The sequence below is a fragment of the Labrus mixtus genome, chromosome 22, assembly GCF_963584025.1.
Source record: "Labrus mixtus chromosome 22, fLabMix1.1, whole genome shotgun sequence".
Lineage (NCBI taxonomy): Eukaryota > Metazoa > Chordata > Actinopteri > Labriformes > Labridae > Labrus > Labrus mixtus.
Window position 1 is genome coordinate 18,604,879 of NC_083633.1, and position 16,474 is coordinate 18,621,352.

At 40.8% G+C, this 16,474-nt stretch overlaps 1 protein-coding gene across 12 annotated transcripts in view; it reads left to right on the forward strand.

Annotated features, from left to right (window-relative positions):
* The first annotated feature begins 3,226 nt into the window (after nucleotides 1–3,226).
* Nucleotides 3,227–16,474, forward strand: part of dgki (diacylglycerol kinase, iota) — a 63,972-nt gene continuing 50,724 nt past the window's right edge. For all 12 annotated transcript variants that reach the window (XM_061029359.1, XM_061029361.1, XM_061029360.1 and 9 more), the window contains exon 1: nucleotides 3,227–3,697. In XM_061029359.1, the coding sequence (XP_060885342.1) occupies nucleotides 3,474–3,697 (224 nt within the window). In that variant the 5' untranslated portion in view covers nucleotides 3,227–3,473. The remainder of the gene's footprint in view (nucleotides 3,698–16,474) is intronic.

Below are 16,474 nucleotides of genomic sequence, written 5' to 3' on the forward strand. Positions count from 1 at the left end.
AAACAACTCGCGCTGCCTTGTTGTGTTAGCATGCTAATGCTAGCGATCTTTATTAAGCTCGTATCTTCACACTGCATGTAAATTTACCTGAAATGAGCGTGATCTAGAAACACAGTTAAGCAGTGAGTACAGTATGTTATTCTTCTTTTCTCTAGTCCCTCAATTAAACAACTTTTATACACGAGGGGAGGAGTCAGCCGGCCGTTCGGGCGATGTAAACAAACTGAAGATAGGACTCTGAAAACTCTGAAAACATCACAGACAGTGGGACTCGGGTGTTACACCCATTGTAGACAGTCATGACTCACAGAGTTATTTTCAGAGGATATACTTGATTTCTACATTTAAGTGTGAAAAATCACATATAAAGACTTTAAATGAGAAAGACAAAAGTTACCTTTCTGATAACATTTTTCTCACCATCCCTCTCCAGCTAAAACAATAAAGTTCATTATATTGTTTTTCTTTTTGTGCTAAACTGAAGGATTAAGTGTTTGTTACAAACTCCTTTACATAATGAATTTAGCCGCTAATACTGTGACACTGTAAACTTCTCCCGAGCTGCTGGCATGCCTGACGTTCCTTTTGAGAGAGAAATCGGTTAATAGTTGAATAAAAAGGAAAATGCAAATAAATGTAATATTCTTAAAGATCAAATATATACAGAACCTTTCTCATGCCTAACACAGCTTCAGTGTTTTGTGCACCTTTAAACTAAGTTAAGACCAAATTCTCTTGAAGGCGCCTCATGGTAAACACGGCGGCCTACAGAGGAGCTTCTATCTCCTCCATCATGAAAAAGGATCCTAAAATAGACCGGCAGCACCACCTCATCATGAGTACTGCAAATCGCTCTAACAGTCCCGAGACAATACGCAGTCCCACTGCTTCACAACAGTCCTGGTTTCTAGGAACACGGCTCATCCATCATTACAGCGATTCATTATCATGTGAATGTCTTATGATACATTTAATGAGGTATGTTTGACTAAGAATTAGACCTTTACACCTGCTCATATTTTAGTCTGATGTTTATTTCAAGATATTTAAGTAGGCCTACATTATTTAGTTCATAATATGCTTTTACCTGATCATTTTTAACTAGAAGTGGTATTTGAATAAAGGTTCTCAATTGTTCTCCCAGCACTGTGTATGTGCTTTGTTTAATGAAATTATTCACGGTTTGTAATCGCAGAGACGAAGGACAGATGCTCTCTCGCAGAAATCAAAGTCCAGGGAGGACGGAGGGTTCAGCTCTGGTCAACTGTGAATACAAACCTGATGTCAGAGAGCAGAGATGGTCATGATGACACATCTGATGTCTGACAGGAAGAACTACAGCAACATGACAATTCATACTCAGTGAACATAAAGGAGACGTGATGCTCATGGTGGCAGATTTGACACGCAGACAAAGAGGCATGAACACAGCATATGGACCCTGTGTGTGTGTTTGTGTGTGATTAGTGTTCGAGAGTGAGAGCGGGTGCGTGTGAGCGTGCGTGTACGCTCACCCTCTGCCCTACTTTCTGACTGATGATGCTGCAGAAAGGAAGAGGAGGAGGAGAGGGAATATCCCACAATGCACGCTGCTCGTCCCATGGGCCAGATGGATGGACGGTCGGACAGACCCGGATGGATAGATGGATGGATAGATGGACGCAGTTAGTTGTAGTGTTTACTGTCCCCGCCCTCACAGCAGCTCGCGGTTTCGTAGCTTTTTAAAACATTTGTCAAGTCACAAAGATTCAAATACATGACTTCCGGTCGATTATTTGAAAATAAAAGCCTCTGTGAACGAAACATAATAATATGTTTTATGGTTTTTAATGGTTGTGAACCTTTATTGGGAGCTGCAAAATATTGGAAAAGTATAAATATGATTTATATCTGTAGCTTTAGTTAGGAAGCACCATTTAAAGTGTTGTTTTACAGCGATAATGAGTCAATTTCAGTTGTTTTCTCAAGATCTTGACTAATGAACTCGATTGCAAGGAAAACCAGGGATTTTAATATTGCGTTAATGTCATAAACAAGTAAAGATCTCACAGGTTATCACAGGAAAATGGAGTGAAATAAATTGCATAGGTGCATGTCTTCCATATATAGGCCTAACAGCTTACTGGCTAAAGTTTAAATTGCAACTGGACATAACAATACAAGTTATAAAATTGAGCTTGTTTCCTTCTTTGCATATTGCATAATTTAGTCATAATGGGAGTAGCCAAAAAAGTTCATAAAATTAGGAATTTTAAGGAAACGTTAAAGCTCCCGTGAGAAACTTTAATTTTGTGTCAATTTTGGGGTTCCTGTGGTCAAAGTTGTACCTTTTATCTCTTCACTGATGTCCTGGAGCATTTTTAAAAACCAAAAATCCCACCCTGCTTTCTATTTACACTCAAATGTAAATGTAAATGCACGGACTTGCTCCTCCTCATTTGAAGGACTTTATAAAGCTGAAGTCTGCCAGTGGGATCGGCACCAGGGGCCACAGCCCGAGGAGACTGTGAGGTCCCACACAGACGCACAACATTCGGACAAACTGTTCTGTCAGTCAAAGGAACTAAATATTGGAATATTCTCCCACTCACAATAAGAGACATGCAACCTTCAAAACACCTCAAACAAGTCTGTGACCACCTTTAACCTTTAACCTCTGTTATTGTCTTGTGTCACATGTGTATTTGTATTTTATTTGTAATTTGTCTTTCTCTGTTACCTGCCTAGAGACAACAGATGGAAACTAGCACTTCTGCTATAATCTGTAATTGTTACAGCTGTTCATTATTTATTTCTTCTTTATTTCGAACGATTAAAAAATAGATGAAAATGAATAAACAAATGGAAAAAAATAAAAATCTGTATAAAATAAAATAAAAAGCCAATTTCAATATAATACACATTTGACTCGTTCGAAAAAGGGATAGGAAGAAGCCTAGGCTTGTCAAGTCCTACCCATTCTTCACCATTAACAAAATGCAAAATCCAATGAAATAAAATAAACGGACAATACAAAAAAATACTCCAATCGAGCTATTAAGAAAAACAGAACAAAACAAAAACAAACAAAAAACCAAAATTAACATTAATATGCACTGTCCCTAACAATTAAATAAAAAACATTAAAAAAAATGTTTCTCTCATCCAAAGAGATATGCTTTTATTTTGAAGTTACATACTCAACTTCCTGTCAGACGTTGTCAGCTTTACGTAGCTCGCGCTCAGTTGGTTAGGGGGCTCGTGAGCGCAGTTCGATCTGTTGTCCAGGCGGCTGCGCGTGCTGCCGTACCTGGCGGTCAACGGTCAGACATCCTGACGGTCAAACCGCCACAAACGTTAACGGCTCGTCATTTCCCCCCCCCTTTACAGACCCCCCTCCAGTTCCCCTCCCCGACACCGGTGTCCCCTCCTCACAAGCCGGGTAGGAGAGGGGGGGTCCAGCGCGGGGCGATAACACCGAGAAACCGACCAGCATGGACCCCCAAACGAGGGACCGACCTAGCCCGGCTGCGGGGGGTTTCAGCGGGCGTCTGGCCACCTTGGGAGCCGACGGCGGGGACTCGGAGTCCGGAGCCGGCTCGGAGGAGGCTTCCGTGGGCTGCTGCAGCGACACGTTCACCAGCCTGCCCGACATGGAGCAGGAGACTCTGGAGGAGAAATTAAGGGGACTGGCGTTCAGAAAGCAGACCTCGTATCGGTGAGTAGGGGACCGGGGAGGATGCTGGGACAGGATGTAGGCTGCTGTACGTCAGGGGAGGACATGTCTGTGATGGTCACTGTGTTGTGTGCTCAAAAATATTCAGGAGAATTTGTCTATTTTAGCTGAATTAAATGTAAGGGTTAGTATGAACACAGACACAGGACATTCAACCAAAACACGAGCAGGAGGGGGGATTACATTAGATTCTAACATACAGGCCACACATGTTGTGACTTGTCCTGGTTAACCATCATGCTCACACACACATACACACACACACACACACACACACACACACACACACACACACACACACACACACACACACACAAATACAGGGCATGTCAGTGAGGGATCAAAACAAAGCTGCAAAAACAACAATGTGTGTATGCATCTCTTTGTGGTTGGTGTGTTGCAGCCCTGTTGTGTTGGAGCATGGGAAGGGGGTTAGAAACAGTATTGATTTGTGTGTGTGTGTGTGTGTGTGTGTGTGTGTGTGTGTGTGTGTGTGTGTGTGTGTTTATTTGTTTGTGTGTGTGGACAAAGTGTGTGTGTGAATGGCAGCAGCAGCTTGACACCCTGGTGTGACTGGCAGCTGCTGTTGATAGTGAAATCTGGCCAGAGACCAAACATGCACACACACACACAACATTTTTTTTTTATTGTCAAATGTCACTTTCAATGTGTGGCTTCTATCTTTCTATCTATCTGTGTCAACCTTAGTGCCAGAAATATTAGACATTTGTGGGTCAAATCAATCATTTTGACCCGTGTCATCGACTTGTTTTTGTCTGTTTGGCTTTTTTTTTTTCATCCAAAAAGTAAAGCAGCAGTTCAAGCTTCTAAAATCCAAGTAACGCGTTAAAAAGTCTGCATGAAAGTGAATATTTGCTTTAACCGTTATATTTCACTCCCGTCAAAAATATCCCACAAATGTGTTTTTTTTTCCGTCTCTGAATTTTACAGATAATAAATAAAAAATGAACTCTACACAGACTCTTTTATTCCACCAGTAATGAACGTCCCAATCAGATTACATGAGCGTCAGATTACATGTGAACACATAAAACATGAATTATGTGGCCCTTTAGTAAATTAATTAATCTCATTTTTTAGGGAGGGATGGTACGGTATAATCCCATTAAATTCCATTTGGTGGAGGATAATTATTCGTTAGATTATTTTCCATATTTCTGAAGATGCATTTGCGTTTTTGACACCACATGTGCTGAGGGGACTGTTTCTTTTCAGCGTCATTGTATCATCATTTACAGAGTTTCTTTCTCTTCTTCTGGTGTTTTCCCAGAGGAGGGGAACTATCTCTTGCTTAAGTGAGGTTTCCGGGATGATTGTTCATCATGGGAAGTGCTGCAGCGTGTTTTCTCTCCAATTTCATAACGTCAGGAGTTCTTTCTTCTGATTTGTGAGTTACCCCTAGTCTAACAAATTGATGGTAAACTGGTAGAAGTCAGAGGGAACCTTGATGGATTTATGGACTCTGGAGTACATGTGATGCTGATCAATCGTCAGCTATAGATTCACTTAAGTCCCCCCAGTTAAACGCTTTTAAGAAATCAAGTCACACATTCATGTTTGAACAAGATAAAAATCCGACAGGGGGGGGGGGGGGGTGATCACTTGACTTAGTTCTGTCTGTATAGTGGACTTTGTAGTGGAGCCAACATCAATACTTTAAATCTCTGCGAAAACATTTGTTTTTGTCATCAGAAGCGTCTTGAAGAAGCAGCGTTTGTCGGTCTGCTCTTAAAGCTGTCGTAACAGCTGTTGGAGGTGTTTGAATGCGAGTCGTAAACTACACCTCGAAATAGGTTATGCATTTAATGATGTTGCCCGTCTTCAAAGGAATAGTTCAATATTTTGGGAGACGTGTGAGTGTTCACTTTGTTGCAGAGAGTTACATTAAGGAAATCGATACAGCCATCCCAAGACATACAGTACGAGGAAAAGTCTGCTGACATGCCATTGGTTTAACACAGGGGTGTTAGTTTGTATTACCAAAATGCAGCGCTGCATTTCATATCTCACCCTATCTTTCTCGGAAAAGCTCTGGAAATGATGACTATTAGGGATGTCAGACTATGTGTTTTTAAACGATGATGAATTTCTAAATTGAAATAGTTTTGGGCCTGTTTTTATCACATTTTAACCGCATGTTTGGCATTCCATTATTCTGCATTTCAAAACAGGTTCGTTATGCTTCTATTTTGTATTTTGTCCCGTCTTGCTTGTTTTGATTTACTTCTCTGTCTGGATGAAACTCTGGCTGCAGGAAGACGCTACGGTCACTTACTGTTTGGATGAAAACCTGCTTTTATTTTGAAAGAGCACCAGCAACTTCTGGTAGATCAGATAGAATAATTTAACCAGTGAAGAAGATACTCGCTACAGATTGAAAGTTAATGAAAATAGCTCAAGGAAACGGTAAAAAATAAGTGAAATGTTTGATGTCATAAGGTGAATATGATACTACTGACTCGTCAAGTTTTTTTTTTTTTAAGTGAACTGAGCCATTCAAAGGCCCCCCGGGTCGTTTATTTCCATCACTCTGGTTGCGGGAAGAAGCTAAATGCGATTAAAAATAATGAATGCAAAAAATGTGTGACCTTAATTGCACCAGGATGAACTTTGTTAACGCTTACAGCCTTAATAAATATAAATACAGTATACGTATTGAAATGGGAGTGGGTGTAAAAGTGTGATGAAATCTGCTCTTTTGATAAAGAAGACCGCATACTAACTGGGCATGACTGGAGGAATATTTCCCACCCATGCCACCCTCTGCTCTGTGGCCTTTTCCAGTCATTAACTCGCGGATCATCATGTACTGGAAACAGCTTCATTGGAAAACCCCCAGTTGGATTAATTTCATTTAGAAAGAGAACATCGCTCTTATAAGTGCAGCCATTGTTTCCTTTCCGCCGACGTATTAAGAGACTTTTAGATTGGTTTGACGAGAGACAAGACTGGATTCTGGACTACAGTGGGAGTCGGTTTTGGTTTTATTTTAAGTATGTAAATAAGATGTTAGCACTGGATGAATGCAATCTGGATATTTCTCCGCTTTCCAGTACATAACAATCATATGGACGGTTACATGCCTTTGTGTTTTGTTCCTCTTTGACCTTAATGGATACAGCTGTGGATAATCTGTGAATTTTCCTCTTCACGGATTCAGCCATGTGGAGGAAATGGCATTAGCTGGTCAGAGGAGATGGTTTGTAAGACGGTAGTTTACATAGCTTTGAAGTAGCCAGTGCCATGAAGTGAATTACCATATGTGGCAATATGAAAGAGCTGAGAAATGATGCCGTCCAACATCAAAGACGTGTGTGTGTGTGTGTGTGTGTGTGTGTGTGAGCGTGGTATTATGTGTTTATGGCAACGTAAGGCACGTGTTACTTATCAGCCAGACACTCGTCACACTTTGTTATGTGTGTGTGTTCCCAGAATACCGTCCCTCTTTTTATCTATTCTTAGACGTCTCACCCATCTGCCTGCATGACAGCAGCCCTTCCTCAGTCAGAAACACAGTCGCTTTGTGCGTCTGTGTGTTTTGTGTTTCATGCCAACCAGTTAGTCAGCACGCTAGTTAATCTGTAAGACATCCCTCCAATTAGCCAGTCAGTAGACCGGCCGGACACTCAATCTGCGAGTGAGTCACTACCAAGTCGTTTTTTTCGGGAGCACTTCCTGCTGATCAGTGACACTCGGTCAGTCAGCAGCTCATTTGTGCAGTTTTTTTGAACTATCCAGCTGTGAACCTTGATGGTAATCTTCACTCCAGGAGCTCATAAGAAAAGATGAACCTGGACAGTAGTGCATCTTCACAAACAGTCTAACAATCCATCATCACTAAACACTCTTTCTGAAGTCCTAATGTACCTTAAGACAACACTGAGGCGTCCACAGGATATAAAACTTTACTGGAATATCCTCTTGAGAGTGTCACTACTGACCCGGCGTTGTGCAAAGATAAACATATTAAATATTTAATGTAATTCAGGCCTGGAAACAATGTTGAGAGATGATACACGGAGAGGTTTCCGCCAAGTGGTTGTTGTGTACTGTAGCTTTACGGTTTGAATGGGGCAGTTAATGGCAGTGCTACCGCTAATGGACTCTCATCCTTAGTGAGTATTTTCTAATGGTTTTATTGTTTTGAGAGAGAAAAGAAGAGCAGAGTGTGAAGGCTTCAGATATTTAGAGTTGAATAAAATATACTTTATTGTCTACTGTATATGAAATCAAACAGCCCCGATATCATCATATTTAAGCAGCTGTGATCAGAGAATGTGTACAATTTTTGGGAAGCGAGCTGACTGAAGAAGGAAGCACAATAACTAAAGCTAATCAAGTTTTACTCACCACCAGCTCTCACTTAACATGTACAGCCAATGTTCACACCATCTCCATGTGTTTAGCCATAGTTTAACTTTTTCTTTGTGAATTTTCAGTTAAAAGTTGTCCAAAAAGGAACGCCTTGTTTGTTAACTCAGAAATCACATTTTGCCATGAGGAACTTTTTGAGAGAGTCAGGACTCTGGTTGTTGGTGAAGCAGTGGTGTGCTGTTGTGGACATATCGATGCTCCCACCAACAGACTATGGGAACAAAACTGCTGTAAAAAGACTAGTGTGCGCACATCCAAGCGAAATTCAGGTGCAGGAGAAAAACTGAAAAAACTGCAGAAAAAAAGGGAAAGGTCCGCACACTGCAACTTTATTAAGGGCAACGTTTCAATCCAAAGGATGTTCTTCAGGCCTGAAACAAAACTGGTGTAACCAAACCATAACCATGTAAATATTAACAATCAAATCAATGGTTATTTGTCGTCATCTGTGGGGTCTCTCACGTTTTCAAATTTGACTATTATAAATGGAGTTATTGCCGAGCTCTGATATCATTTAAAAAAACAGGATTCAGAAAAGCCATGGCCAATTAATCAGTTTTGTGTTTTAAAGTAAGAACAAAACTATTAGCCAACTTTGCCTCTGGTTGTTTCTGTAAGACTCTAATTGATGCTGAATAATAAATACAAACACTTATAATCCATTATTTCGCTCTTGTGATTTCCGAAACCAGTCGAGTGAAATCTGGATCTTCTTTAAGGCTTGCTGAGCTTTCTTTTACTTTCTCTGGTAGTTTGTTTGTTTGCTCTTTGGTTTCATGGTCCCACTGTCAAACACTGCCCTGGCTTCTTCTCTGAGCTTCCGGTCATGTCAAGAATCTGATATCTGTGCCCTGCAGAATCAAACATCATTGGATAGCAGGATGAAGAAGGGACTTTCATGACTATCTGAACCTTCATTAAAGCCTCCAACTGTCAACCTAAACACCAGATGTTGATTCTTACTCAGGTGGTAGAAATGCCAACATGACCTGTTTGCTCAAGAGGGGAAAAAAACAAAGAAAGAAACTCTTTATTTCATTCCTTGGCTTCCCATGCGGTGAGATTTCACCACCGCCTTCATGGGAAATTGTGCAGAAACACGCTGCCACAGGACAGGATGTCGTAACATTATCCTTCCAATATTTACAGCCCACTACACAAGCAGCAGATCACAATAAGTGCATGTCATACCACAGTCCAATATATTATGGGCTGGGAAGAAAGACTGGACAACGCATGAAATACAAGCAGAGAGGGGAAAACATAAAACAGATTTAGATGTATCTCATGTTGCTCATGTTGCTCCTGCTGCGCACCACCTGCAGGGGTAAACACTGATCAAAGGCTTTTCATCATCTGATGCCGCCAGAATATAAAAATCTCTTTTCAGCCTTCATTTGGACAAAACACAGAGGGGAGAGGGAGAACAGAGGGGGAGATAAAAAGAGAGGAAGGGGGGGGGGGGAACGTTGAGACAAAGTCAAAGGTGAGTCACGACTCAATGAGCTTCATGAAAAGGGAGCAGCGCGAATAAAGCGGAAGAGCAAATGACAGTATAACAGGACAGTAGTGACAGATCGGTGCTGACACATCATAAGGCACATTACTGTAATACCCCGAGGGGAAGTGATACATTAGATCAGGCAATAAAAGTTCACTTGGTTCTAAAAATAAAACAAGCCCGTTAACTTGTGTGATGTCTAAGACAGTGAGGAATGAGGAATTTGAGGTACGGTTGGTGAGATGGTAATTTTTTACACATTTTAAAGTTTCAGATGACTAAAGCTGGTAAGAAAACAAGAATTAAAGTTGTGTTTGAACTCTATAGTTGACGCAGAATGTCCAGAGGGGCTGCGAGCTGAGCTACCTCTTACTAGTTGGATTTCTTTGTTGTCCTTAGTTCATTCATACCACCAGTGGAGAGACCTTTTAGACCTCTCTGAAACAAGCAATTTCAGTGATTTGAACTGGAAAAGACTCCACAAAAGACACAACATTTCCAGAGGGGCTGCGAGCTGAGCTACCACTGATAACATTAGCTAGGCTTTTAGGTTATAGGGATTTATGCTTTGCTCTTTGCTCATTCTGCCAGCAGCCAAATTATGCACAAAGGTCTGTGCATTTCTAACTAAGCAAACTTCAGACATCTAAAGCTACAGTATAGCCTCCTACATGGGGCGCGCGATATATCCGCTAGAGCTATCCGGCGGCCCCAGTTGTTGCATATTGATGCCAGACATGGTGATGAAAGCTCACCAGTGTTTTTATATTTTACCCCAAATACGGCCGATTTCTTTTTTAGCAACGGCATTTATGTTCTTCCTTCAACAAAGCTTTGCCTCGTTTGAGAGGCATGTTTGTGTTGAGACTCTTATCCTGTATCAGATTTCATAGACATACTGTACTTACCTTTGGGCTCTTAAGGGAATTCATTAATTTTTAACCACATGATCTGAGTCTTTGCTTGTTTTTAAATAAACAATGCACACAGGTCAGCTGTGTAGATGTAGAAACCTCAGTAATGCCATGCTGCTGCTCAAAGTGATCGTCAAAGCGACGCAGTAAAACAATATCCGCTTCCCCAGGGAAATTAAGTTTGACAGGAAAAAAAATCGTTACACACAACAGGGGGACAACATTCAACATATTGCTCAGAACAGCGACAGTTGAATTAGCAGTAAACACGTCAACCACTTGTGTGATCAGCTTGTGTTTTGAATCAGCCATGTGACAGAACTGAGAGAATTACTGTATGGACTCAAACATTTCAATAAACTGCTGAGTGTACACCAAGGACAAGAGGTCACTTTTAAATGCGGCACTTACATCTCTCACAGCACATTTTCAAAAGCAACCAAATTTGGTAATTAGTCAGCACTTCCTCGTTAGCTTGCTTGACGTTCTATTTTTAGCCACTCTAGTGATGAAGCTTTTGATAAGGCAGTTTTAGTTCCCTTATTGGTCAGTTTTTGGGCTTAGAATCAAACTTAAAGGAAAGATATACTTTATATTTAACAGATATTCATGAACCTCATTTTCTGACTTTTGAACTTTCACCACTTTACTTTTTTTGTGAAATATCTTTAAACATGATTTGTATGGATTCCCAAGAAGACATTGATTGTACCTAGGAGGTAAATCTAAATGTCTTTGACCATCCTCTGACTTTTATCTAAGTCTCTAGCAGCAAGGTAAAGTTTCCATTTATTCAATGGTCCTAACTTCTACTCGTTTAGATTAGCCATGGCCTTCTGAGTCAGTTCCCCTAAAAGTGTTTTGTTGATTCTTGCTTGTTTTGCTTTTTAAGGGAAAGGGAAACAAGTTTCAGTTGGATTGACAGTAAATATCACGCTGACTTTCATGTTTCACAGAGGATGAACCCCTGTGACCTTGGTGAAATCAAAATGAAAAGGGTATATAATATAGAACCACAAGTAGGTCCAAACTGTATAATTATCTAGTGAAATATCCTTTACATGTATGCTAGATTTGAAGATTTGAGGCGTTCATGGAAATACTCCTGACCTGTATAGAAAGACACTGTCGACCCCCCCCCCCCCCCCATTACCCCACAATGACTTTTATGTTTATGTAAGAATGTGGATGTTACACATGGTCGTTCGTTGTGCCCGCAGAGGCTGAATCTTTATGACTAAGGTAGTGAACCTTACATTTCCCTAAAGCCAACTGCAGGTCAAATGTTTTTTTATTTTATGCCTCAGCAGCCACTAAAAGGACTGTTATTAAATTTGGTGCGCCCATTCATGTCTCCCTTAGGAAGAATTATAATGACCCTGACTGTGGCTGGCTAAATAGCTAAACCTTCTCTAATGACTTAGAGATAAAATACACTGCAGTAAATATATCACACAGGCTCTTTACCCATTGGTTATAACCCTCCCGCTTCTCCCCATCTTTTCTCTCCCGTCATGGCTAAAGTGGATTTAGCCAACGAAATCAATAAGGAATGAGGGCTTTCACCTGAAATTACCTGTGCGCTCTGAAGCATACTGCAGAAAGATCTGCTCCCGTATGTTTTATACAAGTGGTGTATGAGTCGGGTTTGTAGCACACTCTATGTTAAATTCAGTGGAACGCTTGGCTCAGAGTCTGGGCAGCTTAAAGACACTCATGAATTTTTTAGCTGACGATCAGAGCACCAATTGTTGATGAAATAACAGGGCTCACTGACATGATTTCCCCTCTTATCCTCAGAACGGATGAACAGATATATATGCATATTTATGATACTGAGGATGAGGAGGAGGAGGAGGAGAGTAAGCTGCACGGATGTATGGATAATTCAAAAGGCAGAACAGGTCAACTGTTGCTATTTTAAGCTGCCGTTGGTGTTTTATCAGCTTGTTAACTCCAGTCCTAGCTGTCTGTCACATCGGACTTCTTTCCCTGACAAAGACGTAAAATCAATACACGTACCTTGTGGTTTTTCCGTGGCTGTCAGCACAACTTAAAATCAGTCGAGACTTTCTGGATTGGACGTTGTTGTAACTACTGTACTTAACTTTTCAGTTTCTTGGCTTTAAGTTAAGCTGTCATCGAGTTGCCAACACATTTCTTCCTTTCAATCAAAATAGTTATTAGGGCTGCAATTGATAGTCGTTATTATTCTTTTAATTACTTGTCTGGTCTATGTTGTTGCTGCTTCCTGTTTGTATGCAAAGCCAGCAAGATGCAATGCAATGCTGGGTTTACAACAGCTTTGTGTAGCCTTACACATAATGCCAACAACAAGAAAAATATCGGAGTTGGTATCTGCATTGGAATCGGATTGCAACTGAAAAAAAGTGGATTGGGCAAAACTTGTAACACTGATTGCATTGCCTCTTTGTTTTTCTGCCTCTAATGTTAAGATTATAACATAATTATAAAATGTTGACAAAAATAACTTATTCTCAACCTAAGCTTGTTCAGTTTTGAATTTAAGTTGACCATATTTAACACATGGACATTGATTTGGATGATTTTTTTTTACATTTTTTATGCTGTAGCATCTTTTTAACCATTTACAAATGAATGGGTGGAACGACTGACCAACCAGGGGGAAGGTGAGAACAGGCTGAATACCTACAGTTTGAACAGGATGTGATACCGCGGGGAGGCTGTGAACCCTTTCCTGTCAGTTGAATATAGTGTGTTTGTGTAAAACGATGTGAGCTTAAGCCTGTGTTAATCATGAAATTGTGGCGTATTTATCTCTTACTCTGACTCACTAACTCTCTCTCTCTCTTTTCTGTCCTTCTATACACGCATATTAGAGACACAGAGGCGTTAGTATATCCCTGCTCTACCCTCTCTGAGTAACACTGCTCCAGTTGGCGGGTGCTGTGTTTGTGTATGCTTATGCATATCAATCATTTTCTGCAAAGAAGACGAGGAAAGACGACGTCTGTTTTAGGAACAGTAGTGGGATCTTCTGAGCTCTCTCTCTCTCAGTTCCTAGCCTTTTCAGGAGTGTTTTAGAAGGCAGAGTGTGAGTGTGTGTGTGTGTGCGTGTTGGGCTTATTCTGCCCATAATGCATGTGTGTGCTGAGGCGTTATGGGGGGATTGGCTGACAGGAACCGCTCCTTATTAGTCCTCTGGTTTGTTGTAAGAGGCTTTTCCTGCTTGGAAATGAAGCTTAAAAAGAAGAGGGTGAAAGGCGAAAGAGAAGAGAAATAAGAAGTGGATCTTCCGGGCTGTATTAGAGAAGAAGAGAAAAACTTTGACGTGTTCAAGATTAGTCAATTACTTCCTCCTGCATCAGACACTTGAGAGGAGTATTTCACAAAGACCCATTGTTAAAAGCTTTCTATTTTATCTTTATCTGACCTGACTGGAAAGAATAACCACAATAGAAGAAGTTTCTCTAGAACTACAGAAAAAAGATCTAATAACACGATAAAATGACAAAAATGGCAACAGATTGGTAACTCAACCACTTTACAATACACTCGTTTTCTCTGCTGCAATGCAGTTAAAGATTAAGGACAGAAGACAGGACACGCTCGCTGACCCCTCACTCCTGCTTCTTTAAATATATATATATATAGTGTGTGTGTTTACATTCCTCTGATGTAAAGGAAAGAGGCTGAGGACAGGGATAGGTTGTAAATTGTGGTATGTATGTCCACATGCATTAGAGTTTTTCCAATTGAAACAGACACTGAGGCAAATACCAAACAGTAACAATATGCCTTAGCTCTATTTTTCTATTCATTTGTTCATTTATCTGGGAAAAAAACAACCTAACTTGCTACTCTTACGATGCTGTAAAACACAAAACTAGAGAAATCTGCAGTCCTCTTTTCTCGGCCTCCATCGGTTCTTCTGAAGTAGCACCTCCTCTCTCCCTCCAAAGATCCCATCTGTCTCGTTTGAGTCGATAATGAACCTGCAGAGTCGACTGCTGAGGTGACACTGACTCCATCACTGCAACTATAACTCTCTCGTCCTTGCTCTTCTATGAGTTTGATCTTGGTTAAACATTATGTTGTGTTCCAGATATGGCAATAAAAAACAAAAAGAGACACAGAAAATATTATAAGGTGATTTTTAAACACAGTATCTAACCTACATAATACAGCTTTTTGGGGTAATAAGCAACTAGAAGTATTCAAGCACGAATTCTAACTTTTCTAAATCAAATGTATCTCAAAGATCAGATGTTTTCATTCTCATTTGTTTTATTGTCTGGTACAGTCATCTATTTAAATGCATTTCAGTGGTTTTGATGGACGAGAGAGATCTGGGGCTTTGATGCCTGATCATTTACGCTCACTAATTTGGTGGAGCTCACACAGCCAGCTGCTCCATCAGCTCCACATCCAGAGAGGTGGAGGTTTGGTTGTTAGTTCAGGAGGAGGTTGAGGTTTTTCCTTTTTTGGTAATTTTGTTTGGACACGAGGAAGAAAGAAGTCTCCTGCGTCTTTCTATAGGTATATCTGTAAATCTGCATCCCTTTACTATTTATACGATTCTATTAATAGACGCGCACGTAAATGTGATCATCAACATTGATGTGCTGCTCGGATTAACCCCGGCCTTTAGGAAGTGGCTCGTGTGTTCTTTGTGTTTGTGTGTGTCTATGCAGGTAGGATTACCGAGCGCTGATCATCTCTCAGCGCTCAGATTGATGAGTCCCCACTCAAACTCAGTACACACACACACACACACACACACACACACACACACACACACACACACACTTATGTTTAGTTAGTCCTGGGTATATTACATTATCATTTCATGGTGACCTATAATAACCCTAAACCTAACCATGACCTTAATCACTGACCCAAAAATCTGTTTTTTTTTCCCAATGTGAACAGCATTTGTTCCCAGTTGTCTCATCGCTGTTCAAGTGACAGCGTTCAAAAAAATATAAAATATAATGTTTGTGTGCGTTCAAAAGTTTATCTCTTTTTTTTCAGCGTTTTTTCACATTCAATAATTGGCACTTTCTGTTTCAAAGTGTGTCCCTCCTTCTCTGCAGTTGAACATTTGCTGTTTTTTCATTTTTGACTTAAAAGGATAAGCGGACACACTATCTCACCCACACACACACACACACACACACACACACACACATGTCCGAGCAGACCTCAGCTGCAGAGACACGCTATAATTAGTGGGACAGCATCTTCATCTCGCTCTCCTTTTTTCTCTGTGTGTGCTTTCGTGTGTTTGTGTGTCTGTGAGCGCTAATTGCTCAGGTCAGATGAGAGCCATTAGTAAATAATTCATTTTATTAGGCAGCTGCAGCCTGAGGATAGAGGGGACACCACACTCAGCTCGTTTTGTAGCCCGTTCACTTTCTATTTTAGTCGTTTTATTTGAACCTTTTCTCATAGTTTTACATCAAATCTCCTCCATATATGCATCTCTCGTGCAGAAACCCCCTGTGTTTTGCTTTCCTCACCTTCTTTTTTTCTCCATTTTGAGCTTCATCTTCTTTATCTTTATCGGCGTTTTGCTCTGCGCTTCGTTGGTTTCTCATGTGCTCTGCTGTCATCGTTCTCTCTGTGAGTCTATTCTAAGCAGTAAAGGTCATATACAGATGCACAGCTCAAATCTGAAGCCTCCCCCACATTACATGCTAGCTCTCTCTCTCTCACACACACACACACACACACACACACACACACTGACAGACTGTGTAATTATGTAGGTGTCAGAGGAAGATGTGAGAGCGAGGAAGAGCCCGGGTGAGGAGGAGAGGGTAGTATCACTCCCATGTTCTATCTGCGGTTCACGACTTTGTAATGACTGACTGTAGAGTAGATTAATGGACTGTATGTGCAGAGTTATCATTACCGTGCCACACTGTTGCGCAGATCTGTGTGTGTGTGTATGTGTATTTCAGA